Source organism: Erithacus rubecula, assembly GCF_903797595.1.
Source record: "Erithacus rubecula genome assembly, chromosome: 22".
Lineage (NCBI taxonomy): Eukaryota > Metazoa > Chordata > Aves > Passeriformes > Muscicapidae > Erithacus > Erithacus rubecula.
The window spans coordinates 10,844,070-10,870,304 of NC_136674.1; the positions used below are offsets into that span (position 1 = coordinate 10,844,070).

The window sequence follows — 26,235 nt, forward strand, 5'->3', positions numbered from 1 at the left end:
GTGGCTCTCTCTGTGCACTGAGTTTTTCTGTTTTGCTGAAGAGCTTTTTTTGCCCAGGCAAACAAAGGGGTTTTTTCCCTTTTAATTGGCTCGGAGAGGCTGCAGTGCTGAACCTTGGCGTGCTTGGATGTGAACTGAGCAGATGCTCTGTTGGAGCCCGGGCGCTACATGATGGCAGGAGCAGAGCGGTGGTGCTGCAGCCCAAAGCCGCTGTGAGCCAGGCTGTCCTGTAAGCGGGAGAGAAAACAGCCCGAGGCTTCAGCCCTGCTGCTGCTGGGACCGTGCCCGCAGAGCCCAGCTGGAGAGGAGTTCAAGGCCGGGCAAGCCCCAGGCTTTCATCTTCTTCGGGATAGCCCCTGGAGGAGAAGCCGATGCCACCTGTACCATGTGTCCTGAGTGGGGATTTCTCTTTTCTCTGGCATTTTCGGTCTTTTGTCCCAGGTGTGTGTGTGGGGTAAGGTCTGACAATTTAATATCTAGCAGTTATTTACTTTTATTTTTCTTGCCTTGTGGGCTTACTGTTTGTTAATAAACTGCTAGAGTTTTTTTCACTTTCATCTATTAATATTCTTACTGGTGGAAAGGGACTATTGGGACGCTGTAGAGGAGACAACACTCATTCCAGAGTGTCCTCTTCTAAATTGTCTCCCAACTCTCAACTGAGACACCCTACAAGTGCTTGGAATGTGGAATGAGTTCCAGCCAGAGCTCCCACCTGATCCAGCACCAGGAGATCCAAACTAAGGGACATCTGTGCTGGTGCTTGGTGGGAAGAGCTTCATACGGAAGCCTGTGTTGGTCACTCCTCGCAGGATCCACCCCGGGGAACAGCCTTACAAGTTCTTGGAATGGGGGCAGAGCTTCAGCAAGACCTCCTACTTCATCAAGGACCACAAGATCCACACCGGGGAGAGGCCCTACGAGTGTCCCGAATGTGGGAAGAGCTTCTCTGTGAGCTCCCACTTGACGCAACAGAGCCACCAGGAAGGGAAGTCCTGTGAGTGCCCTGAGTGCAGGAAGAGCTTCGTTCTCTGCTCCAGCTCCATCCCCCGTGGGAGGATCGGTGTTGGATGAACCCCAGTGACCCCCGTTGATCAGAGCCCACGTGACCCCCGCTTTGGGTGTTCCCCGTTGGGTTGGGGAAAGGGGTTGGAGAGATTTCTTTACCTTCTCCTTATCCTGCTGTGATTTGGTTGTTAATAAATTCCCTTCCTGTGCCCAGGCTGGATCTGTTGTTCCCCTGCCCGTGCTCGGGGCGGGATCTCTCCTGGTCCTTCCTTCAACTCCCGGGCCTCTCCTCAGCCAATCAGAGAAGGCACTACAATAATTGAGCCAATCAGAGCTTATGGTGTAGATGACTCCTCAGTGTCCGGGCAGTCCCACAGCACCCGGAACTCTTCACCTGGACTCCACCTGTGCCCCGCCCCCTCCGCCAGGGGAATTTTTGGAGGGGAGAGGTGTCAGAACCTGCCCGGCGCTGGCCATGGAGCGTGTGGCGGCAGCTGGGGCCATGTTGGTGCCACTGGTGGTGCTGGGAGCCTCCTTGGCTGCGGGCGCGGAGCTCTCAGGTAAAGGGAAGGGAAGGGAAGGGAAGGGAAGGGAAGGGAAGGGAAGGGAAGGGAAGGGAAGGGAAGGGTCGTAGAGGGAAAAGGGGAAATTTGAACTCTCAAGTCTATGTAGGGTGGTGCTGGTGACTGAGGAGTTATGGGAAAGAGGGAGGAAAGTGTGAAGAAGGATGGAAAAGAGGAAGGGGGAGCGCGAGAAGGGTCCCATGGCGGCTGCGGGACACTGGGGGTGCACAGTGGGCACACGGGGTGGTTCTCTAAGCTCTTGGCTTGCTGTGGGTGGTGGCGGCTGCTGGGAGGACACCCCTTGATCTGTGTCCTTTACACACAGGGGTGTTCCAGGAGATGGTTAAATCCGAGTGTCACTTCATTAATGGCACCAACCGGGTGAAGTTTGTGAAGAGATTCATCTACAACAGGGAGCAGTACGTGCACTTCGACAGCGATGTGGGGCACTTTGTAGGGGATAGCCCATATGGGGAGAAGGTTGCCAGGTACTGGAACAGCGACCCGGAATGGATGGAGTACAGACGGGATGCGGTGGACAGGCACTGTCGGCACAACTACGAGTTGTCCAGCCCGTTCTTCGTGGGGCGCAGAGGTGAGCGTGGGGCAGAGCCTGTGCGCTCGGGCCCTGCCCTGGGAATGACACTGGAGCCCCTCAGAACCTCCCTGCGAATCACCCCAGAGGCCCCAGCACTTCTTGTGCCCATGCCCGTGGCCTCCTGTCCCCTCCCAGTGACTCCTGTGGCTCTCCCAGTCCATCCTATTTTTTCCCATTACCACGCGCGTGTGCCCCTCTCGGCCGTGCATAGAGCTGAAGTCCCTCAGCCAATCAGAGCGCGTCTCTGTGATGACTCACCAGTTGCCAGGCAGCTCCCCAGCGCCGAGTGCCCCGCGCTGGACTTAACCTCCTAGCGCCGCGCACTTCATTCCCAGTCCCTCCCAGTGCCGCCCCAGGCCCACCCAGTGCCCTCATAATCCCTCGCAGACCCTCTCAATCCCTCCTATTCCCTTTCAGTCCGGACCATTCCCATTCTATTCCCGGTCCTCAGTCCACTCCTAGACCTCCATCCTCTCTCCCAGTGCCCTTCCATCTCTTTCAGTGACGTCCCAGTCTCCCCCCAGTCCATCTCAATGTTACCCAAGCCCTCTCCCCATATCTCCCATTTTACTCGCATCTCACCCCAATGTCTCCCCACTCTCTCCCAGTGCCCCCCAGTGTGTCCATCTCGCTGGTGCCCTCGAACTCCCAGTCTGGCTCTGGCCGCCTGCTCTGCTCTGTGATGGATTTCTACCCTGCCGAGATCCAGGTGAAGTGGTTCCAGGGCCAGCAGGAGCTCTCGGAGCACGTGGTGGCCACTGACGTGGTCCCCAACGGGGACTTGACCTACCAGGTTCTGGTGCTGTTGGAAACCTCCCTGCTTCCCAGAGTCAGCTACACCTGCCAGGTGGAGCACGTCAGCCTGGAGCACCCCCTGAGGCAACAATGGGGTACACCCCGCATCACAGCTTCGGCATAGTAGCTGGGATTGATTGGGCGGGAGTTTGGAGGAGCCAGGGAGTGATTGGGAGAAAGGTGTGGATGGCCTGAGAAGACAGAGAAGAGGTTTGGAGGGTGCTGGGAAGACTGGGATGCAGTTAGGGGTTTCCTGGTGGCTACTGTGAGGGAACTGGGGATACAGGGTGTAACTGGAAGGAAGTCAGATACAGCTGGAGGGGCTGGAAGTAGGTTGGGGATGTAAAAGTGGGAGTGGAAGGGAAATTAAGTGTGCTTCGATCTACTGGCAGTGGTGTTGGTGAGTCCTGGTGTGACTGGGAAGGGACTGGGAAAAGGTTGGGGGATGGGTGTCAACTGGGAGGGAGTTTGGGCTCTTAGAGGGACGACGAAGAGATTTGGGTGGTACTAGAGAGGTTGGATGGGGATAGGAAATGTCTTGGGTGGGCTACAGGGGTGCCAGGGTGCTTGAAGGGTCTTGGAGTGTCTGTGAGGTTTTGGGTGCTCCTAACACCTGTGGACCTCCAGAGATGCCACTGAATGCCACCCCCAGCAAGGTGCTGATGGGGATTGGGGGCTCCGTGTTGGGCTTCGTCTTCTTCGCTCTGTGCCTTGGCTTCTACCTGCACAAGAAGGTGAGGAGGGGTCCTGGGTCCCCCTCCCCTTCCCCAGAGCATGTGTACTCCCCCTGGGACCCCCAGCCCGGTGTCACTCCCTTTTTTCTGCCCACAGAGCTCCTGAGCCAGCAGCGGCTGCAGCCCCTCCCTGTGGCCTTGGGCCCGGCCGGGACCCCCTGCTCTGTCTCCGTGCTGATTTTGGGGGAGTCGTTGTCCCCCCCAACCCCACTGTCACTGTGCCCCTGCCGGCTGCTCCCAGTGTTCCCAGTAAAGCTTCCCAGTTCTCCCCAGTCCCATTTACTGGGGGAGAGATTTGGAGGGGCCCTGAAGGGATACTGTGATGAGAACTGGCCCTGAGATGGATCAGGAATGGGGACCTGCATGATGCCCCCCCATATCACCCCGGTCTGTGTGCTGGGAGCCCCCCCAGCTGTGGGCAAGGAGCTCTTGGGTGAGAGAGGTAGCAGCACAGGGAAGATGAGAAAGGTGTGAGGTGGTTAAAGGGAGGGGGGACAGAGGCAAAGGGGCTCCTCTGGGAGTCCCTTCATGTCCCCATTGTTCGATCTCTTGATCTGTTCCCTGGGGCTCTGGGGAAGGGGGGTTAGGCAGAACCTTGCTGGGAGGTCCCCCAACCCGCCCTGTCCCTCCTTGGGGAGCTCACAGTGGAGGTGCCCCAACCAGCAGCCACTGCTGTGGTGGCCATAGGGCAGAGGGGGATGGGAATGGGGGATCTAGAATGGTCCTTGAGCCCCCAACCTGCTGGGGTAATGGGGGCTCTTAGGGGGCGAGGGGGAGCACTCCCTCACCTGTCTCCTTTACCACACAGATGTGTCCCATTTTTGGGGAAAAGCCTACTGTCACTTCCTAGATGGCAACAACTGGGTGAAGTTCATGGACAAGTGTTGGAGTCAGTGAGTTAGGGGTCTCTCTTAATTCTTCAGAGAGAAATCAGAGTGAAGGGATTGAATAAATCTTAAGGTGAGTTCTGATGGTTTTAGTAAGTAAAAGGCCTCAGACACCACAGTAGTAGAGTATGTTCTACTGAAGGTTGCAAAAATACTGATATCTTCAGTAGAGGCACCAAGGCCACAGTTGTAAATAGGACTTAGACATAATAGTTATAATAAGAATATTGCTTACATTTCTTAGATAGAACACAATAGATTCTATGTGTAGTGTTATACGTAACCTGGTGAACTAAGAAACTAGAATTCTAATATGCTAAAGAGTAGTGGTCTGAGCTTGCATCTTAGCTTGTTGGAGAAATCCTGTATTAACAGTATGTATAGGGAGAGTTGTTGCTTTTAGCCATTCTGGCTTTTAGCCACTTGCTTCTAGCCATTTGCTTATTGCTGCTGCTTTTGCCATTGCTTGCCATTGCTTTTGCTATTGCCTTTTGAGACGGATGTGCTTTGTAATAAGATGTGCTTGAAATAAATAACCTTTTAAACTATTAGCTGCATTGTTTATTTAATATTACCTGATGAGCAGGAGCCAATAGAGCTACGGAGTCAGGTGCCTAAGAGCACGTGGGGATCAGAAAGAACCCCATCACCAGTTTCCACAGACAGGAACATCCACAAGTGGGAGCAATTTAGGCACAGGGGATACCCAAAAATTTTGAAGAGGGATTGAGATGTTTTGAGGTCAAATTGAGCCATTTTCAGTGGATGGAGTAGTTTTCAGGTACCATCGATCCCTCTCGGCTTTTGGGGAACAGAGCTGTGAGGAACTGAAATGGATCAAACCATTGGCCATTGGCAAAAGCAGTGGGGGGGCCTTTGCTGGCCATGGGCAAAGGAAGTGCCAGGGGCAGAGGGGGTGAACACCCAGTCCCAGAGGGGGGAGCCCAGCTGGGAGCCAGGTAAGGGAAGAGGCCGATCAGAAGAAGATGCTGCCAGGTGGGACAGGGCTTTGGACCTGGACAATGCTCTCCCTTACACAACTGGCTCAGCTCTGGAAACTCCCCCGGGGAAGGCATGGCACACCCGCACAGAAGGCTGGAGGTTTTCATCCCCTTGCATGGACCATACCTGGCTCAACTGCACTGCTGGGAGATGCAGCGCCACGTCTTAGAAGGGGACATAAGCCATCAGAGCTCCCCAGAGTGCACCAGTGCACCACAGTGTGACATCAGACAGTGTAAAATTCCTCATGGGAGGTACCTGGGCGTTCACCCAAACCTGAACCTGTACTGACCCCCAGAACTTGGTGTTTCCAGGGCTTCCCCAGCCATCAAGGGATCCAGCCTGGGACCACCACTTGGACCAAGGACAAGGACATTGCAGCAATCAAAACCAAAACTTTTGTTGCTGGATCCAGGGCTGGCAACTGTGTATCTTTCTACTCTCATACTTTCTTTTCCCTAACACAATTTCTCTAGTGTTACTTTAATGCTTTTAATATTACTGGAGATGGTAACCAAAAAGGACTCCAAATCCCCTTTACAGAGCAACCAAATGGTTCTAAAATAAACCCAACAGAAATATACTTATAAACACAGATCAATCAGTGTCTTTTCACTCTAAACTCCCCTGTCCCAGGGGATCCATGAACCAGAACCTGGCTTACCCTCATCTTCAGGGACGGGGCAGAACAGAAGCTGGACATGGGAGAAGCTTCTGGAAGCTGCACACAGAAGACACCGCTGGAGCACCCCCGCTTCCAAAACCTGATCAAAAACCATACACTACCCAACATGGATCATCAGAAACATGGGTTACCAGGTCTCTGCCCTATGGGGTTCACTGGGGATCATCCAATACTCATCCTCCAATGGGTAATGGAGTTGGAGCAGCAGATGAAGCTCTTCCTACACTCAGGGAACTCACAGGGGCTCCGTTCCCGGTGAACCCATTTGTGTAAGGTCAAGGCAGAGCTTTGGGTGAAGCTTTTCCCACAGTCAGGACACTCTTAGGGCTGTCCCCCAGCATGGATATTCTGGTGGTGAATCAGGTGGGAGTTCTGGCTGAAGTTTCTTCCTCCGCACACTGGTAGGGCCATTTCCTGGAGTGAAGGTGCTTGTGCCTGATGAGGTCGGAGTGGTCACTGAAGCTCTTCACACATTCCCTACACCTGTAGGGCCATTCTCCTGTGTGAATTATCTGATGGTGGATCAGACAGGAGCTCTGTCAGAAGCTCTTCCCACATTCCGAGCACTTCTAGGGCTGGTCCTCTGTGTGAATCTTTTGGTGACAGATCAGGTAGCAGCCACATCTGAAGCTCACATTCTGAACACCTGTAGCACATCTTCCCAATGTGAAACCATTCAAGAACCACCAGATCAGAGCTCTGGATGAAGCTTTGGGGGGCTGCATTTGGAGCCTTTCCTTGTGGGATATCTCTGGGGCTTTTCCTCCACACTGGATTCCTGTGCTGTGGAATCAACTCTTTCACAAGGCTCTGATGCAGTGATGTGTCCTCCCTGGTCTCTGTCAGTGGAAAGAAAGAGGAAGAAGAAGGAGGATGGGATGGAATTTGCCTCTGTGCCAGAGGGAAGTGGAAGGATATCCCCCCAATCTATCCCTGGCAGGATGTGCTGCTGGGATAAAGGTGGGAAGTAGGGAGGGTTGGGGGAAGGTGGTTTTAAGGGCTTAATTTATTTATTATCCTACTCTGATTTTGTTATCTCAAAGCTGAGCCTGTTTTGCCTGTGAGGGTGTCTGGGGAGGGATGTCTCTCCTGGTCCTTATCTCAACCCATGAACTCTTTGTGACACATTTTCACTCCCCTGTCCAAGTGAGTAAGTGGCTTTCGTGGATGCGTGGCATCCGGCCAGCAGCAACCCACAACATCTGGGTTCCATCCAAAGCCTGGTCAGGGGTCAAGAAGGAAACAAGGGAGTTGGCATTGGCAATGTACAGGGAAGGACAAATACATTTGCATCACATCATATATTTCACTAATGATCATTGATATTTCACTAATTAGCAGATACAAGTATCATATAATGTTTGGTTGGGAGGTTCATCTAGAGATCAATTTTGGTGCACTGCCTCAGTATTCCAATTTCCGATGTCAGTCCACATCCTTATGGACATTATTTCCCCTATGTTCATCCAGGTGCCTCCAGGGAACCAGGAGCAGGTGAAGACCACCAGCCAGGTGCAGATGATGTGGAACATAGGTCACCAGGTCTTCACTCAACATGGATCACCAGGAATGTGGATCACCATGTTTTTGCATAATATGGGTCACTGTGGATAATGCAACATGGGTCCCTTTAGTGGGTGATGAAGTTGGAGCAGGAGACAAAACTTTTCCTGAAGTCAAGGTGCTGGTAGGACTTCCCCTACTCATGTGTCTGTTGGTGTGAAGTCAAGGCAGAGCTGTGGGAGAAGTTCTTCCCACACTCAGGACACTCGTAGGGCCTCTCCCTGGTGTGGACACGCTTGTGGCTGACAAGGTGGGAGTTGCGTTTGAAGCCCTTCCCACAGTGGTGGCACCGGAAGGGCCTCTCATCCGTGTGAATGCGCTGATGCAGGAGGAGATGGGAGCTGGTTCGAAATCTCTTTGCACACTCGGGACACTTGTAGGGCCGTTCTCCACTGTGGATCTTCTGGTGCTGGATTAGGTCGGAACTGATGCTGAAGCTCTTCCCACACTCCCCACACTGGTAGGGCCGTTCCCTGGCATGCAGACGTTGGTGGGTGAGGAGGTTGGAGCGGTCACTGAAGCTTTTCCCACATTCCTTGCACATGTAGGGCCGTTCCCCCGTGTGAATTACCTGATGACGGATCAGACAGGAGCTCTGGCTGAAGCTCCTCCCACATTTCAAGCACTCATATGGGCGTTCCCCTGTGTGGATCATCTGGTGGCGGAGGAGGTGGAAGCTCCGGCTGAAGCTCTTCCCACATTCCAAGCACTTGTAGGGCTTCTCCCCCACGTGAGGCTTCTCCATCTGCTCTGAGCTCTGGCTGAAGCTCTGGGCATCTTCCCAGGACAGGGGAGACCTTTCCTCTTTGGAGCACCTTGGGCTGGGTTTGCAGCCCCACCTTGTGAGGGATCTCTGGGGCTTTTCCTCCCCATTGAATTCCTGTGTCATGGAGCCGCTCAAAACAGCCCCTGCCACAACGTTCTGCCAGGGGGATTTCTCCTCCTTGATCTCTGTCTGCGGCTCATTGCCTGGGGGTGGAAGGACAAGGAGAGGATAGGATTTGCCTCTGTGCCAGAGAGAAAGGCAAGGAGATCCCCCCCAGTCCATCCCAGGCAGGAGGCATCAGCAGCGGAGCTGTGCTGCAGCCGGGACACCGTGCTGGGCCGGCAGATGAAGAAGGAGAGAGGGGGGAAATGAGCAGAGACTTCCTCCTCACCTGCTTCAGCATCCCAGGGAACCTCCCTCTTCACTGCAGCCTCGTCCTCCATTCAGCCAAGCCTTAGGAATGAGAAATCCTAGTTTTGGGGGAAAACAACATGTGAGCATGCTGGGTTGGACATTCCTCCTGCTCAAGTCCATTTCTAGAAGTCACCAGGCATCTTGCAGCCATTAAAACCTGCAAAACTCCACGATACAGAAAAAGCCCCCAAAATATTAAGATTCAGCAAAGGAGCCCTCCAAGATTCCCCCTTCTCTGGTCTCTCAGTTTTGGGGTTCTGGAGGTCTTCTGTCTCCTGGGTTGCTTCTGTCTCTGTCAACTTAGGGTTACTGGAAGTTTTAGAGGTCTTAAGGGACCCTAGGACCCTTCTCTGCTGAGTCTCTGTTTCGGCTGCTGGGGGTCCCAGGGTTCCCCCTCTTCAGGCTCGCCCCACTCCAGGATCCCGGGGATGTCGCCTCCTCCCAGTTCCCCGTTTCAGGGTCGAGGGGATCCTGCCCTCCCCGTTAACTCTGTGCTTCCTCCTTTCCAGTCTGCTGGGGCTATTCCAAACCACTATCGCCCCTCTCCGATCTCCCACGCCAGGGGTAGCTAGAATCGGTGTTCCTTAACCCCGTCGGGCGATCTCCACGTGGAACCCAGGATCCCACATCCTCCCCGCCGTAGCCTGGGCTCTGTCGACAGGCACGGTCGGGATCCCCCCGAAAAAAAACACCTCCCGGGGACGCCCAACATATTAGGGGCAAGTTCCCTCTCACCTCTGGGATCCTGGGGGACAGAAGCTCCACGGGCCGGGACGGCTGCGGACACAGGGCGCGGTGGACCCTCGAATTTCCTCTTCTTCCTCTTTCTTCTTGTCCCCTGTGGAAGATCAGACGGCTACAGAAGATGGGCTGGGTAGCGCCGCAGATCTCCCGGCCCTGGTACAGTGGAAGCCGTGGGAGAGATAAGGCATGAACAAAAATGAAGACTCCCCTTCCTCGTCCTCTTCCAGCTTCTCCTCCTTTTCCGGCTCCTGCTCTCCTGCTCCTCCTCTTCCTCTGTCCTTGCTGTGCCGCCAGCTGCCCCGCCTTCCGCGCCGTCCGTTCGGCTGCGGGCGAGCGGCTCTGGCGTGAGACGGGACCGGGCACGATGTGAACGGGGCAAGAAGGGAGAAGACGGGGGGAACCCCCAAACGGAGCTGTGGAAGAGGTGGGTCAGCCCCAAACCGAGATGGGGGGAGCAGGGATTTGGGGGGACGATGCGAAAGGAGTGACAGAGGGAAGATGAAAGGAGGTGGCATAGAGGAAAAGTGTTTCCCAAAGGCGGTGCCTTCGTTTCTCCTTTACCCCCTGGAGGGGTTCCCTGCGGCTCACTGGAGGCTCATGGGGGGTCCCCCCCAAGCAGCAGCCGGTGCTGCGCTGGCCGTGGAGCAGAGGGGAGTGAGAAAGGCGGGTCCGGCATGGCCGCCTGAGCTTCCAAGCGGCTCTGGGGTGCTGGAAGTCGCTGTAGTGTGGGGCTGGCGGGGGGCGCGCCTTGACCTGTGTCCCTGCCCACAGAGGGGTGTTCCAGCGGACGGGAAAGGCCGAGTGTCACTCCCAGAATGGCACTGCGGAGTGAAGTCGGTGGACGGGAGCAGCTCGGGCACTCGGCTGGGAAGGCGCTCGGCATCATCCTATGGTGATTCTGGTCTGCCTCTCACCCAGCTCCGGGCTCTGGCAATTCTCTTCTTCCATCTGCATTCATCACCCACCGGCACACGGGGAATAGCCTTACAAGTGTGGGGAATGTGAGAAGAGGTTTCAGAACATCTCGGTTCACATGAGACATAAGTGGACACACTCGGGAAAATCTCTCCCCAGCCTCCACTCCTGTCAGGTCACACCATGATCTGAGAAATACTTGTTTAGTGCTGGGTTCAACTCCTCTTGAGTTTACCACAAACAGTCTCTTCCAGGAACTGGTTCTGTCCAACCAGCTCCAACAGACTTGGAATTTTTTTTTTCTTTTTTTGCCTGAATAGCATCCCAGATGGGATTGTATTTTTGTTCTCAACTTTTCCCAAAAAGTCACCAACCTGAGCTGGGGCCAGGATGGAAGCTGCCTGTGACTAAAGCCCATCCCTTGGGCCCTATAAACAGCAGCCCTGAGTGAGAGCCTTGGAACCCTCCTGGGCCACAGCAGCTGCAACAGCAACATGCCTGTGCTGGGGCCTCTGCAAGTTCCCTGTGCTGGGAACTCTCCCATTTGTTGCACTCAGGGCATCCCTGAATGATGATGGGTCCTGAGCTGAGCGCCCCCCCCCCACTGTTTGAGGCGCTGCGCTGCACCTGGTGGGAAGATGCAAAAGCATCCGAAGAGAGAATTCCACTGGATTTCAGGGGAATTTCCCACAGGGACCTTGTACAGACTCCTGTCCATGTGTTTGTGATGGTGAATATGCCATAGCAAATGTCCTGGGAATGCTGCTCTCCTGGAGTCGGAAGTACTTTAGATTTGTAAGTCAGTAAGGCATATGGATATTGGTGTTGTGGTGTAATAAATTCTGTGTGAAGTTACAGATTAAGTTTCAGTTATGTGCTGTTGAATTTAAGTGCTGTGGGCCTTTAAGCATAAACTGTTGATAAAATCCAGGCTCCATTCTGCACAGACTCTCACTCTGACTCTTGTGACTCAACTAGTCGGGTCTTCCACATTCCTTTTTCTCCTTATCCTTTTCTGTTTTTTTCCCTTACCCCTCCCTCCCTCCCTCAGAGCCTCCTCAGCTACCACGTAAATAGTTTTGCATTTATTTTAGTTTGGATTGATTGATTTCGGATTTTTGTTTCCTTTTCCTTGGTGTGCTTTAACAAACGAGTAATCTTCTCCTCCTCTATCCTTCCTTCTCCTTCTCCTCCTCTTCCATCCCTTCTCCTCTTCCCCCCAGGACCAGTACCCACCCCGGCCTCCAGGGCTCCTCTGTCTCCTTTGTGAACACTGGCTCTTCACAGGGTGATTTTCCCATGTCCCAGTCTGGGGTTCCTCCTTTGACCTGAGATCACCCCAGAGGGACACGAAGGTGGTTCAAAACCTGGTTTTCCCCGAAGCCGCCGAAGAGAGACTGCCGGAGACAGTTTTCTCTTTTTCCAAGGACAGTTTATTGTTTCTTATCTCTGGGACACTTTGCCTGGCCAGCAGCGGTCTGCTCAGCCTGGCATCCATGGTGGAATCTGCCTGGTCAAGGCAGGGCTTATCTTATATAGTTAGTACTACGTATTACATGTTTACAAAATTTTACCAATACAATACAATTTTATTAAATGGTCCAGCCCTGACCCCAACCAATCCAAGAGGCCAACGTGTCACCCAACATGGATGACATGGAGAAGAAGGAGGAAAAGGTGTCCACCCCCCAAATTCTCCATCTTGGCCACGTGTCCCTTATCATAAACATTCAAGAAAACCTATTTATCTATGTTCTAACATTCTAATTTACACTCTACTCATCATTATTTTCTGTGTCTCTTCTCTCAATGTGGGCAGATTCTCCCAAGGAGCCAAATCCAGGCCCTGCAGCTCCTGGGCAGCACACAGGGGTCTCTGAGAGGTCTGCCAGGGGGGTTTTTGCACCCCCAAAGGAGCCAGGGAAAAACCCTGGACTCCCACATCTCCCCCCTCTGTTTGCACCAAAAAGACCTCCTTCACGGTTTTGTCCAGAGCCCTTTTCACAGCTTTGTTCAAGGCGTGCCGAGTGCATGGGATGATGCATGGCAAAGCAATGAGAATAGTAACAAGCTCCACTAATATATAAAAACCTACTTTCAAAATTTCTTTTTACAAAGGTAAAAGATCAAAAAGGTCAAACAGACCATCCAGGCACAATAACTGTGCTAGAACTCGGAAGGATGGTTTGTTTGAGACTACCATATAATTGCTATATACATTCTAATTCGGAGTAACATCCATTGTTTGGTTCTTTTTCACCCCTAAAACATCATATACAATTCCAAAATCCATTGTTGAACCAAAAATTTCTAATTTGTTTGGTTTGAAAACAGCCACAGGGAGAAATTGAACCCGCACATGCCATCCATTCACAGGAGTTGTCACAACTCACATCACCCATGAAGGGATGCCCTCCGGAATGGACCATTCTTTCACTGTCAATCCCACCAGACATGTTGAAAATGGCTTTTTTGCCTGGAATGCCTCAAACAAATTGTTTCCAACCCCACTGTCCATGCTAAACTTTCCCAAACACTCTCCCTTGGCTGCATCACTGGTAAATCCTCTTTTTCACCTAATACAGTTGACAAAAAATAAGATACAACAGCATATAAACAATCATTTTTCACTGTCAGTCCTTAAGTCTTTTAAATCTTATTTGAAGATAAGTTCACATCCTTTTTCCTTGATGTCTGCCAACACTCCCCTTGGAATCTTGGCGGCTTGTTGTACTGGATCATTGTGAGGAGGGTCTCCTGCTAATTCTGCCATGGTGAGGTTAGCATGAGCACCACCTTGGTATTTCTTTCGCAGCTCCTTCAAAGCTCTTCTCCATCTGCGCTCCCATATAAGTTCTTGTGTGTCAGTAAGTATCAATGACACAAGAGATTTCATGTCACATGAAGTCAAGTCATATTCATTGAGAATACCTTTTAAAAACGGTTTAAAATATGAAGATCCCAGTCCATAATCTCTAATTGCCTTAATAAAATTTTTAACTAAATCATGATTTAATTTTTTCCATCTTTGGTTTTGTCCTTGTGGGTCATAATTCACTGGCATGGCTATTTCGCCAGTCCCAATTGCAGGACATTCTTTGCTTCTTGTCAAGTCCATTAGAATATTTGTCCAATCAACTAAAGTATCTTGAGCTGCTGTTGCAGGTCTGTGTGTCTCTGTAGGAATTTGTCTGTTCAAAGGTATTACTTGTTGAGATTGAGGCCAAGCTGCTGCCTCATCCATTTTTTGATTCATTGGTATTGTAGAAATCTGTGGTCCTTGCTGCATTGTTCATTGAAAAGTCCCTGCCCATCATTGTCATCAACCTTGTTCTTCCCTTCATTATCACTTGTGCTGTCATTTCTAAGTCTGTAAGAATTGTCCTTGGAGATCTGTAAGATAGGAAAACCCATTCTATAATTAAAAGAGGGTCTTTTTGTATTCGTCCCACTGAAATTGGAGGCATACAGAACTTCCTCCAATGCCTTTGATTTGGTCCAAAGGTACAATCAAGTTCCATTCTCGAGGTCAGAAAATATATGAAATCAGTGTCATGTCCGGTGTTCACCATCCCTGTGATGGATGTTTTCCTGTTATGGTCTATCAAGTCCCAAGTAATAGTTGGCTGTTCACGGGTTATGTACTTCAACCATAACGTGTGTACTTCGACATGGTCATTGTAGTGTGGATGCCCTTCGCCCATCACCAGCATTGCTTGATGCTCCAATGGATGCGATGGCAGAGCTATTGCTTTTGCCAGTTGAGTATTTTGTGGAATTGTCAATGGGGGTCGAAGAGCCCTTGCTAAAATTGTCATCTCTTCGAAGCAGTCTGCTGAAACAGCAGTAGGATACATTGTCAGTCCAAAATTGCTGCACCGGTCCCTGCCTATTATCAAAAAATCTTGTCTCTTTCGGCATGGTGCTTTCAGTTCTGTACGTATAGATGCAGATTCTTCATTCAAAAAAACAAACCACTTTTGAAGCTGACAGGATGTACTGCGTTCCTGGGCAGCAAATCCCTGTCACAGGGGATGTCCCCTAACACCCTGCTGAGGGAGTCAGATTGACGCTCCCCGACAACTGTATTGTCTGTGCTGGTGTTGTTGCTGTTCCTTGTTGCACTGCCATCATTTCTGTCGTAGCACAAGATGGTCCTGCACTTCATGTTTTTTGGCAGTGGCAATGGTTTTCTGTCCACATCCGTCAGAGAATAACATTCATTTGCCAGATGTCTTCCTCTGCGACATCTAGGGTAAAGTTCTGGTGGCTTGGAAGTCTTTGTGGATTGAGGACAATTTTTCCCAAAATGTCCAAAAATTCCACAGTCGTAGCATTGTCCTTTAGATGGATTCTTTTTCTTCTTAAAATTTGCAAAAATCTTTTCATGTTGTTCTTGAAGAACTTCCGTCATTTGCTCCTTGACAACTGAAGCTATATGTTGTGGTGTTCCAATCTTGCTGCAGGCTTCAACCATCTCCGTCCTCTCTCTGTGGAGACACAAACAGAACCCTTCCCCCAAATGCTTACTTTGTAAGCTTTTCAACTTTCTCTGTCTCTATATTTTTGATCAAAACTGGAAAATTTTCCCTTGTACTATTATTTCAAGTATTATCTAACAAAGAAAACAAACCCAAAGTTTACAATCTTCTGCAAGTAAACATAATACAATAATTAACAATACTTTAAATAACAGGCATACATTTACAAGATTAAATAATTATCAATTTAAAAAAAAAACTGTGTCATCACCTCAGGGTCTGCAGACAGCTGACAAACTTTGATTCAATGAGGAATTAGATGGTCATCTCCGGAAAATGAACACCAAATTCATTTCAAAGTCAGCTTCAGCTGTTATATTGATAAGTCAAATTGTCAATCCAAATGATTGGAATATTATTTTGATGCAGAAAACACCTGGGTTTACACAATTTCTCTTTCAGTTAGAATCAAGGCTTGGCCAGCGCCTAAACTCTAATTGGAAGAGAACTCCCTGACATCTTCTTATTAAAGAAATAAACCACAACTCTTAACAACAAAGTTGCAATTAAACATTTCAAAAAGAAATCAAACTCCTCTGGCAACTCATTTTCTCTAAAATTCATCTTTAGAGTAAGATACTTTGAACATGGCAAGACACTGCAGTGCTTCTATGATAACAACTTAGGAAAACCATAACATTAAAATTTTTTTTCTGAGAATGAAGCTCAAATAATTTTCTGGAATTCTGCAAAATATTCAAAACCATAAGATATCAAAGTGTCAGGTCACAAAAGACCTGCCAAAATAAAACAGAGAATTAATAAAAGGAAAATAAAGAAACATTAAGTTTACAACTTAGCTGATTATCTTCATACATTTGATTCAAGGACATATCTGGAGGCTTTCCAAAACTTACTTAAAGTATTGAAAGATTTCAAATTAAACAATGAAACAGAAAACAAAATCATTCTGTAATATAGAATTCATACAATCTTATTACAGTGTTTTTAAAATTAAATACAGAAACTAAATTTAAATTTTAAAATCCAACTCAAAATCTATTGATTTATATTGACAATATTGCAAATACTTATAAACTGGCTTCTCTAAAACAATTAACTATAGGAAAATTAAAACTCAATATTGACATTTAAATAAATGTCCACTCATATCTGACCAATAACAAATCACTAAATATAGGTGATATATATTCAAATAAAATACAAAATACCTTATTATACCTTCAATTATTAAAATACCTAATACTATTAAAATACCTTTACCATTCTTAAAGTTTCAGCTATTTTTTTAACAGAAATGCAAAAACAAACACCTTTAGTTTAACATACAAGAACTGAAAATAAAACTGACTCTCTTGTCCTGTTCCCTTGTTCTGTTTGTTCTCCACAGTATAGATAAAAAGCAGCTCTTGGCCTCTCTCCATCCCCCATTCCCCTCCCGTCTGCAGCACTGGGTCTGTGCAGGCACAGGGGGAGCAGCGGGGGTGCTGCTGGAGCCTCTGGAGCAGGGTGGCTGTGCCTCCCCCCCCCTCTCGGTGAGCCTGGGCTGTGACCTCACGCTGCTGTGCCTGGGTTTGTTCTGTCTGGCTCTGTCCGGGCAGCTGCCTGCAATTGCTTAAAAGTTGTTAATTTTTTCACCTTTGACTTAAAAAGCATAAATTTCTCTCCCCATTAGAATCTGCCAGTTCTAATGTGGACAACTCAGGTTTCCCTGAAACAGGGCATTCATGTCCTCCCCCAGCATTTCTGACAGCTGGAGACAGGTCTGTCTGTGTCTTTTCACAATTCTCGCTTTTCTGCGTCCCGGCCATTGCTGCAGGTTGCCCCTCCCTGGACATCCCTGCAGCTAAATGCACCGAATTCGCGCTTTTTTCCTGTTTTTGTCCCGGTCAGTGTGAAGGCTGCCGCTCCCTCCCCCTTTGGGCTGAGAGCCGCCCACATGGTCCTGTCCTTCTGCGTCCCGGTCCCTGCAGGTTGCCTCTCCCTGGACATCCCTGCGGCACCGAGCCCGCATTTTTTCGTGGTCCCGTCCCCCTCCCCTCTGTCCCCCACGGCCCGGGGAGTCACCTGCAGCGCCCTCCCGCCTTCTGGGGTCAGGGTTTCTGAAGGGGTGAAATAGCAAAAATGTATGTCCTGCAACTCACTTGGAAATATTTCTAACTTAATTTTTTCCCTGGCCTTGCTGATGGCAAGGCCCTTGCTGAACCACCTGCTGCTGGCAAGGCAGTCATAAACTTCCCTCCCCCAGCTCATAGCTAGGTGAGAATCCTTCCCCAGTCTCTGAGGAACTTTAATTGCTCTCTCCGCCTGCTGATAGCAAGGCAGCCATAAACCTCCCACCCCCTGCTCATGGCTAGGTGGGAATCCTATGATGTGTCTGATTCTGAACCATCTTACCCAAAAGCAATTCGTCCAAAATCGATTCGAAGGTTCCTGATACCGACCAGCAGTGCACAGGAGTGAGGCTTCCTGGGACACCTCCTCTCCAACTCGCGTCTGGAACTCGGCTTTTCTTGGCAGAGGGCCGTAAATCTCCTCCACAGTCCTTTTCAACAGCTTGCCTCTTCTGAAGCTCTGTCTTTTGGGGGTCTGTACCTGCCTTTGCAGGCTACAAGGATCCACCAGGGTCCGTGCCAAATGTCTCTGCCTGGGGGGGTCTCCTCCATCTCTGTGCGTCTTCTTGAGCTTGCCCGTCTGGGGGTCCGCACCCATCTTTGTGGGCTGTGGTGCATCCAGAGACATCAGATGTCACTGCCCAGCCAGGGGGATGCCAGATGTCAATGCTCAGCCAGGGACGCCAGGTGTCCCAGTCTGGGGTTCCTCCTTTGACCCGAGATCACCCCAGAGGGACACAAAGGTGGTTCAAAACCTGGTTTTCCCCGAAGCCGCCGAAGAGAGACTGCCGGAGACAGTTTTCTCTTTTTCCAAGGACAGTTTATTGTTTCTTATCTCTGGGACATTTTGCCTGGCCAGCAGCGGTCTGCTCAGCCTGGCATCCATGGTGGAATCTGCCTGGTCAAGGCAGGGCTTATCTTATATAGTTAGTACTACGTATTACATGTTTACAAAATTTTACCAATACAATACAATTTTACTAAATGGTCCAGCCCTGACCCCAACCAATCCAAGAGGCCAACGTGTCACCCAACATGGATGACATGGAGAAGAAGGAGGAAAAGGTGTCCACCCCCCAAATTCTCCATCTTGGCCACGTGTCCCTTATCATAAACATTCAAGAAAACCTATTTATCTACGTTCTAACATTCTAATTTACACTCTACTCATCATTATTTTCTGTGTCTCTTCTCTCAATGTGAGCAGATTCTCCCAAGGAGCCAAATCCAGCCCCTGCAGCTCCTGGGCAGCACACAGGGGTCTCTGAGGGGTCTGCCAGGGGGGTTTTTGCACCCCCAAAGGAGCCAGGGAAAAACCCTGGACTCCCACATTCCCACACACCCATTTCCAGACTTCCCCTTTCAAGCCTGCCAGGGGTTCCGACTCCTCCCTTACTCCCCTGTTCTCCCCTCTCCGCTCCAGACTGCCGGGGGTTCTGTCTCCTCGGTGCCCCCATTTCATTCTCGGGGTTTTCCCCCTCGGCTCTCTGAAAACGAGGCGTCGCTCACGCTGCCGGGACCGGGCGATCGCCGTACGGCTCCGGAACCCCGCATTTCCCCACCCACCGCCGGGGCTCTGCCGGCAGCCGCCACCGGGACACTTCCAAAAAAATCCCATCTCTAGGGGATGCCCCGAGACATCGAGGGCGCTCTTACCTGCGGAACGCTGAGGGGAAGGAGACGATGCTCCCGGCGGCGGTACAGTGAGCGGTGGACTCCCGAGCTCACTCCTGCACCTCTTTTTCATCCCTCCTCTTACTTCCTGCTCCTCCTGGTCTTGCTCCTGCTCCTCCTCTTCCTTCTCCGTGGCTACCCTTTCTCCCCCTCTGCACCACGGACTAACCCAACCTTAACCCCACGACAGCACTGGCTACGGAATAGGTTAGACCTCCCCGCCCCGCACCCCCGCCCCCCACCCCCATTAACTCCATAGGGATGGACTGGGAGCTTGGCGACGCCCCAGCGTAGATCCGCCTCCCTCCCCCCGTGCCCCAAGGAACAGCTCCGAGGCTCAAGTGATGGAGGACAGGGGGGGATCCCCATATAAATCTCTTCTGCTGTCCCATCTCCCCTTATTCCCCCTCTTCCACCCTTTCCCATCGTCCCTCCAATTTCCAGCTACCCCCAACCACCGTTTTAGGGGTGGTCGACTCCAAATTACGTCAGAATGGGGGTCTCACCCATCTCACCCCCCGTTATTCCAACGCTTCTCTCGCTATTCCAACGCTTCTCTCGCTTTTCGACCGTTACCCGTTCCCTCCCTCCGCGCTCCTCGCCTGCAGCCAGGGGGAGTCCCAGCAGCACCAGTGCCACCAGTAGGGCCCCAGCTGTGCCATCCCCAGCGCCGGGCGGTGCCGCAGCCCCAAAGCAGCCGCACTGTGCTCTGACGGGTTCCCAAAGCGGCCCCGTCCCGCCCGGCGCTGGGGGCAGCAGTCCGGAGCAGCTGGAAACGTGGGCGGGCAGCATCAGCCGTGCCCGGACAGCCGGGACAGCGCGGGGGGACTGGCCTGTGCACCTCCGCCTCCGCAAACTCCCGTCCTAGGGGAAGCCCCCAGGACCTGTTTATTATCTCAAAAATTGGTGGAAAGCAGCAAAATCCTCCCCAAAACGGGCTCTCCAAGGGGCCCCACTCCAAGTGTCAGAACCATACGTTCACTTCTGGAACTGAGTACACCCAAGAATCCGCTCAGGAGTGAGGGATAGCCCAAAACAACCTACTATTTGAGAGTTATTCTGAAAGCCCTCAGGAACAAGATCACACCCAACCCAATAAAAAACACTTGTGTTTTATATGCTGTGTTCAGCACAAATCCAAACACAGACCCACACCAGCCCCTGCAAAGTAAGTCAACTCTCCCCCAGGTAGAAGCAGCACAATGGGTCACCAGGTCTCTGCCAAATGTAGATCACCCAGATGGGGGTCAGCAGTGCAAGGAGTTGAGGATCATCATTGTCCATCTCAAACACTGTCAAGGCCACAGAAGGACTTTGCCATGAGATAAGCACAGAAGGGAGTAAGAGGAAGGTGCTGACTCCAGGCCTGGATGAGGCGAGGTCTAGGTGGCACTTGGTGGGAAATACAAGCCCACAAAAATTCCCTTTGTGGCAATGTGTTAAGAAGCAACTGCCCATATGCATATCACCGGTCAAACAAAGCTCACCCCAACACTGCCAGCTGCCACCACCAATGACCATTGAATCCTCCCTTCTCCCTCCTCTCCTGCCCTCCCCCTCCTTCTCCCCTGATATTCTGCTATTCCTAAGTGAATTCTTGGCACCTGGACTGTAGCTAAGATCAAGGTGGGACAATTGCCCAGGTGTTATGTCAGGCCTGGGGGAGGTTAACAAAGATGGGGGAGGAGAATTTATCACTGAGAATGGACACAAAGAATGCAGAATTCATGGGCCACAAGGAAAGCCCAGTCCAGCAACTGTGTGAAATCAGCTCTGACTGGGTCAAAGGAATTTTGGCAGGGCAGATAGTGACCACTGACTCACAGCCACTAACCCCAGAAATCATGAAATCATGGCTAGGTGTCCCCTAGGTCTCATATTGCCCCCCTCCCCTGTCCTTCCTCTTCCCAGGGTTCCCGCATACCCTGTTCTCCTGGAGGGGTCCCCAAAACCGGGGTCTCCCCATCTTCTGTGCTGGGCTGACAATGGAGCCGATGGTGCCTGAGCTCAGGAAGCCCTGCTAGCAAAAATCGCTAAAAAGAAAAGAAACTCCTTAACACCAATGTAGTATTAAGAAGCAGGCATTCTTTATTCAACTGGATGCACGAGGGGATGCCTCATCTGAAGTACTGTGCATGCTGAGTACACAAAAACCTCCTGTTTCGATACTATATCATACAGACATATTCATAGTTTTCCCAGAAGAAACACACATATATTAATAATTTCCCTGAAATGATTAACGTATCTTCCCTCCTCTCTGCACCCGCTCTTCTGGCCTGGGGTCTCTTTGGTGGAGCGGTGGAACTGGGAGCTTCCTCCTGTTCCTGCTCCTCCTCCTCCTCCTCTATGCCTTCTCTTGCTGCTGTTCCTCGTCCTCCTCGCCCTCGTTCCTTGAGGCTGCGGCCGGGGAGCTGTAGGGTGAGCGGCGGAGGCGGAGAATAGATGGGGAACAAGGGAAGAGCGGGGGAAAAAGCAGCTGGGATCCCCACACCAAAGGCCAGGGCGGCTGGGTCACCGGGGGGCGTTCTCGGAGGAAGAGGGTATTTTGACCAAACATCGCAGAGGGTCTCTGGTTTTTGTGCTTTTTTTTTCTGTGGGGTTGTAGGGCAAATCACACTATGAAAAGCCAGTGTCCACAAAAGAGATGGGTGAGTCCTGCAGCTTTATTCGGATAAAGGGAGAGAGTCCACTGGAGCGTATGCCCGTGGGGTTTTCTCTTTCGAGGTTTTGAAGAACACAGCCTCATTTTGACCCAAACTCCAGCCGCATGTTGCCCTCTTCCTTTCCCCAAGGGCTGAGGTACCAGGAAGGTGCAGTCTTCCCGAACCACCTACTACATATTCCCACCCCTTGAACCTGTCATTTCTGCCCAGAGTTCAGAAACTCAGCCTTGTGTGGGACCCATTTGTCTGTGTCAGGAGTCAGACCGTCTGGGTTCTGCGGCTTGAGGTTGCCACACGTTAAGGTCCATTTCAAAGACACTAACACCCATAGCCTCCCCCATTGACTTGTTTGTAAAGGCATTAGCACACATCTTTCCTATCGGAATGGGGGGGGAGGGGGGCAGATTTTGCAGCTTGAAGGACTCAAACGCCCGTTGGGGAACATTGGAGGGTTTTCAATATCAATAAAGCAAAAGTAACAGCGCTGGATGCATAGCAGTAGCCAGAGGCACTTCAGTCAGCCATAGCAACTCTTCTTATCTACTCTTTCTCTTGCATCAGTCAAATGCATATTTATAAACAGTTGTACATATTCAAACATTTCCCCGAACCAGTTTGCATGTTCCAGGAATGTTTTAGCATGGCCCCTGCTCTGATTCACCTTTTCATAGCATGAACAGTAAGCTTGGTTGCGGTTTTGAGGGTTGTGTGTCATCCCCCCGCCAGTCCCTGGTTCTGTGGTTTCAGCAGGTGGCAGTTGTTAATAGTCAAGTGTCAGTAGCAAGTGTCTCCATTACACCCGTTCCTCAAATGTTATCCAACCAAGCAAACGGTCTAGTTATTTCAGTTATTGCAAGTTCATGTGCTCTGAAACAACATCAGTTATTTCACAAATATGTCTGAGTTATTTTAATTGTTGCCAGTTAGCCACAAAAAGAAAAGCATTAGTTATTATTTTACAACTATATCTTCATAACAAAGCTACTTCTGCAAAAGTTAACATTATATTATAATGCACAGACATAGCATCCACTTTAATATTTGCAAAAGCCAAAACTATAGTATTTGTTTATCACACTCCATTTGCCCTTTCTACTTGACCTGCATCCTCAGGGTGCCAGGGGGTATGGAGATCCCACTGAATTTCTCAAAGCAGCCATAATCCCTTGAAGGATCCCCCTGTAAATGAGTTCCCTTATCCAACTCCACTGCCTTCACAATCCCGTCTTCAGAAATCATTTGTCAACTGATCAAATATTTGCTGAAGTGACTAGAAACTCTTCTGGCCACCCTGGCAGCCAGCATACCACTACCAGAGAATATGTAAATCCTCTTGCTCAGGGCGTCTCAGCAAAGTACACCTGACATCTCTGGAAAGGTCAAATAGGCCAAAGTCACTCCCCTGCTTTGCAATCGCCTCTGAAGTCTGGCTATTAACTTTAGCCAAGCACCCCTCAATAGCTCATTTTGCAAAAACAAAAAGACCCAAGGCAGTGCATCTTGAAGAACGTCTCTGCCAATGTTGGAGAGCCCCAATGACTCCCCTTGTGGAGCTGTCCCAATATTTGCAGGGTCAAAACTCCTGGAGTTCCATGTTTACTGGCCTTTGTAAATCAATTCTCCCTTTTCCGCTGCCCCACCACCTTCAACTCCTCTGGTGGAAAAGACAGCACCACCACCACCCCTCCCTTTGGCAATAGCTGAGCCACAGGGAGCAGAGGGAGGATTCCAGAGACCTCTGGCAAAAGTGCTGCTTTCAGTAAAGAAGCTGACAGTGCAGTGGTGTTTTACAGTTCATTACTGGTGTTTAAATGTCATCACAGACCCACTAACAGCTGCAGTAGCCAGTTGTGCAAATATAGCAGCTACACTACAAGCAGCCCCACACTCGTGGATGGCAACCTGAGGTGGGCAAGATACATCTTAAATAATTCGCTTAAACAGAACAGGAAAAGGCTCGGCTGTCACTTCACTATTAGGGAGGGCAATAGAGCTTTAACAGTTTCCTTCAGGGTACAAACATTCACCCATGATTGCTCATGCTGCACATGCTGAATTTTTACAGGAGGTCTCAGTCCCTTCAGGTGTGAAATTCTACCAATATTGAAATGACATTCTAAGTGGAAGACATTCCTGTGAAAAGGTAGAGTAAGCACCAGCAGCAGTATGGGAAGCTACCAATAGACATGATACAAAACAGAATTAATGCACAGTGGATTTTTCCTTCTTTTTAATGGGGAATCCTGTCCAGGTAACCCCAAATGAGACCTGTTATATTTTACTTTTACAAAAAATTATATTGGAGACATACACTTTTCCTATCTCTAGTGGTCACTATAGCCCCACTTGAGCCTGAATGCGTTTCAATGACAATTGCTGATGAAGCAACATATACTTGTGCAAATCTAGGAGCTCCACCTAATGACATGAAGGCAGAAGGAAATGGCAGAAGGAAATACAACCACAAGATATGAAACACAACCTCCAACCAATGAAGGGGAAGTTTATTTACCAGTTTCCCATTGACATCTTTTGTAAAACAGAATAGCTGTTACAAAGCCAGTAGAAGCTCTGTGAGCATTACATGGAAACAAAATAGGGAAAAGGAAGTAGTAGCATGTGGAGGTATAATGTATCCACAGCCCTAACTGGGCTGATGCCTATTGGCACAATAAAAACTAATTTAGACCCTCCTGATGCCCTCCATCACCTCCCAAGCTCCTGATAAGGCTGTTGAAACCTTATCTCCAAGAAATTTCTAAAATTGAACCCTATACCATCAAATATACAGGCCAACAACCTGTTGATGGCAGAGATAGTGATCTGCACTGAGCTTTCCACATGTTAGCGAGGAACCAGGGAAGTTTATATAGTTGCTGTGCCAGTCAGTCTGGGCAATGCCAGTTGCATCAGCATTTGCAGTTCAAGACATGAACTGCATGAATCTGCTGCTGAATATCAAAAGTAGTTCAGATGAAGGGTGGCCTTGCAGAGGTGGCCTTTTCTGTTCCCAGCTGTCATGGGCACTGCTGGTTTCCAATCCAGAGAGTGGGAGGGCTGACTCCCCTTCTCAGGACAGACTTCTTGTTAGGGAAACACCACCCACTGGGTTATTCATCAGGCTCTTACCAGTGTTACACTTGGCATTTCTCTGAATGCATTTGGTGCTTTGCTCTGACTAGAGAAAGAACCAGTTGATTCATATCTAGTTGTCATCAAAGCCCTGTTATGGACAAGAAGGTTCACCATGAGTGCTGGAGGCTGGCTGATGGAAGGATTTGCCCTGATAAAGATTGTCTGCTTGGCTGGGAATCTGGTCAGAAGATACAAACAATACAAACTATCTGTGATGAGTTACCAGACATGTTAGTGTTATTTTTTGGTGTTGGATATGCTGGAAAGCCCTTCTAGTTCACCATCTTCAAATACATATCTGTCCCTTTAAAGTAAGAGTTAACAGACAGGCTGCTGAATTGAGCTGGAGGCATATGTCAGACAGCCAAGTTGTTCACATTATAAAAATTCAGCCCATTTCAATACTGGTCAAGTCTTCCGTATACTTGAAGTATATGGAGTTTCTTCCATGGGTTTGGACTCCTCTTCACCTGTTACTTCCAAGGGGTTGAGAGACAGAGAAAGAAGTGCCCCATGAAACAGGGTATTGTGAGATAGAACAACCTCTGCTTAGGGTTTCTTTTGCTAGTTTTGCTATATAATTGCTTTAACATAATTGCTTTAATATAGTGCACTTTGCCATTTTATGTTATGGTCAACTATTGATTTTAGCTTTTATCCTGTGTAGTAAGTAATTCTGATTAAGATCTTCTGTTTGTTTGTTTGCCATTGTAGCAGTGATTGGCCCTGGGTGTGGGAGAGGATCAGGGGATGTTAGTGAGAAGCAAGTGTGAGAGTCTGTCTGAGCCTCTCGTCTGTTTCTGCCCAACGACCCTCGCCTGAGGCCTGTGCTGGCCAGGGATGGGAGGAACGCCAAGTGACTGTTCCGCAGGTGATGCCTACCAGGACTGGTTCCTCATGACAACTAGTCACGGGGCATTTACTCAACAAGCTCCCACAGATGAAAGAACAATGGACTGGTCAGTATGGGCTGCCCTGCGTGTGTTCATGATGACAAAGATGGTTTGATGTGCCTTGAAGCGTCCTGTTTCCACCTGTTTCCCAGCGTAACGAGCTCCACATACAATAGTCCATAAATCTTCCCACCTTTTGGCCACAAGCCACTTGCTTTGGGAAAGGACTATAAAAGTGACTTTCTCAGAGGAGACCCCTGAGATCTCCCCAGACAGCAACACACATCTACTGGCTGTCTCCATGAGGATTCGTCTGCCCGTCTTGGTAGCTATAATCCCGACCCCGCTTTCTCTCTCTCTCTCTCTCTCTCTCTCCCTCTCTCTCTCTGTCCCACTATCGCATTTTGGTTGGCACTAAATAAAGTGCATTTCTGTAGAAGTAAACTGGTTTTGTCCCCTGCTGTGTCTTTTGCGCTCTGAGATCCATAAAAGAACCAGTAGTGACTTGCTCTTGAATTGGGCGGACCGTGACATTATTTGGCGTAGTCGGCAATTGAATTCCCGATACTGGGGGAGT

The 26,235-nt window shown here is 49.9% G+C and overlaps 2 protein-coding genes across 3 annotated transcripts; one reads left to right on the top strand and one right to left on the bottom strand.

Annotated features, from left to right (window-relative positions):
* Positions 1-278: 278 nt before the first annotated feature.
* LOC306811262 (class II histocompatibility antigen, B-L beta chain-like) lies at positions 279-3,933 on the top strand. The gene is made up of 6 exons (XM_079324784.1): positions 279-997; positions 1,367-1,512; positions 1,897-2,166; positions 2,778-3,059; positions 3,592-3,698; positions 3,796-3,933. The coding sequence occupies exons 1-6, from the start codon at positions 849-851 to the stop codon at positions 3,802-3,804; spliced, it is 963 nt and encodes a 320-aa protein (XP_079180910.1). The 5' UTR covers positions 279-848; the 3' UTR covers positions 3,805-3,933.
* Positions 3,934-7,371: 3,438 nt separating this feature from the next.
* Positions 7,372-19,119, bottom strand: LOC306811263 (uncharacterized protein). Of its 2 annotated transcripts, none has more exons than XM_079324786.1 (3): positions 18,947-19,119; positions 8,993-9,071; positions 7,372-8,804 (listed from the first exon to the last, which is right to left on the bottom strand). In XM_079324786.1, the coding sequence occupies exons 2-3, from the start codon at positions 9,042-9,044 to the stop codon at positions 7,972-7,974; spliced, it is 885 nt and encodes a 294-aa protein (XP_079180912.1). In that variant the 5' UTR covers positions 9,045-9,071; positions 18,947-19,119; the 3' UTR covers positions 7,372-7,971. The 2 variants fall into 2 exon arrangements, with proteins under 2 accessions (XP_079180912.1, XP_079180911.1); XM_079324785.1 differs by lacking the exon at positions 18,947-19,119 and adding an exon at positions 9,751-9,989.
* Between the last annotated feature and the right edge of the window lie 7,116 nt (positions 19,120-26,235).

Excerpts from the sequence above, each read along its gene's own strand:
- LOC306811262 (XM_079324784.1), top strand. The coding sequence starts at position 849 with ATGGGGGCAGAGCTTCAGCAAGACCTCCTACTTCATCAAGGACCACAA. Across the intron at positions 1,513-1,896 it reads GTGGCGGCAGCTGGGGCCAT|GGGTGTTCCAGGAGATGGTT; the intron begins GTTGGTGCCACT and ends CTTTACACACAG. Across the intron at positions 3,060-3,591 it reads CCCCCTGAGGCAACAATGGG|AGATGCCACTGAATGCCACC; the intron begins GTACACCCCGCA and ends GTGGACCTCCAG.
- LOC306811263 (XM_079324786.1), bottom strand. The coding sequence starts at position 9,044 with ATGGAGGACGAGGCTGCAGTGAAGAGGGAGGTTCCCTGGGATGCTGAA. Across the intron at positions 8,805-8,992 it reads TCCCTGGGATGCTGAAGCAG|GCAATGAGCCGCAGACAGAG; the intron begins GTGAGGAGGAAG and ends TTCCACCCCCAG.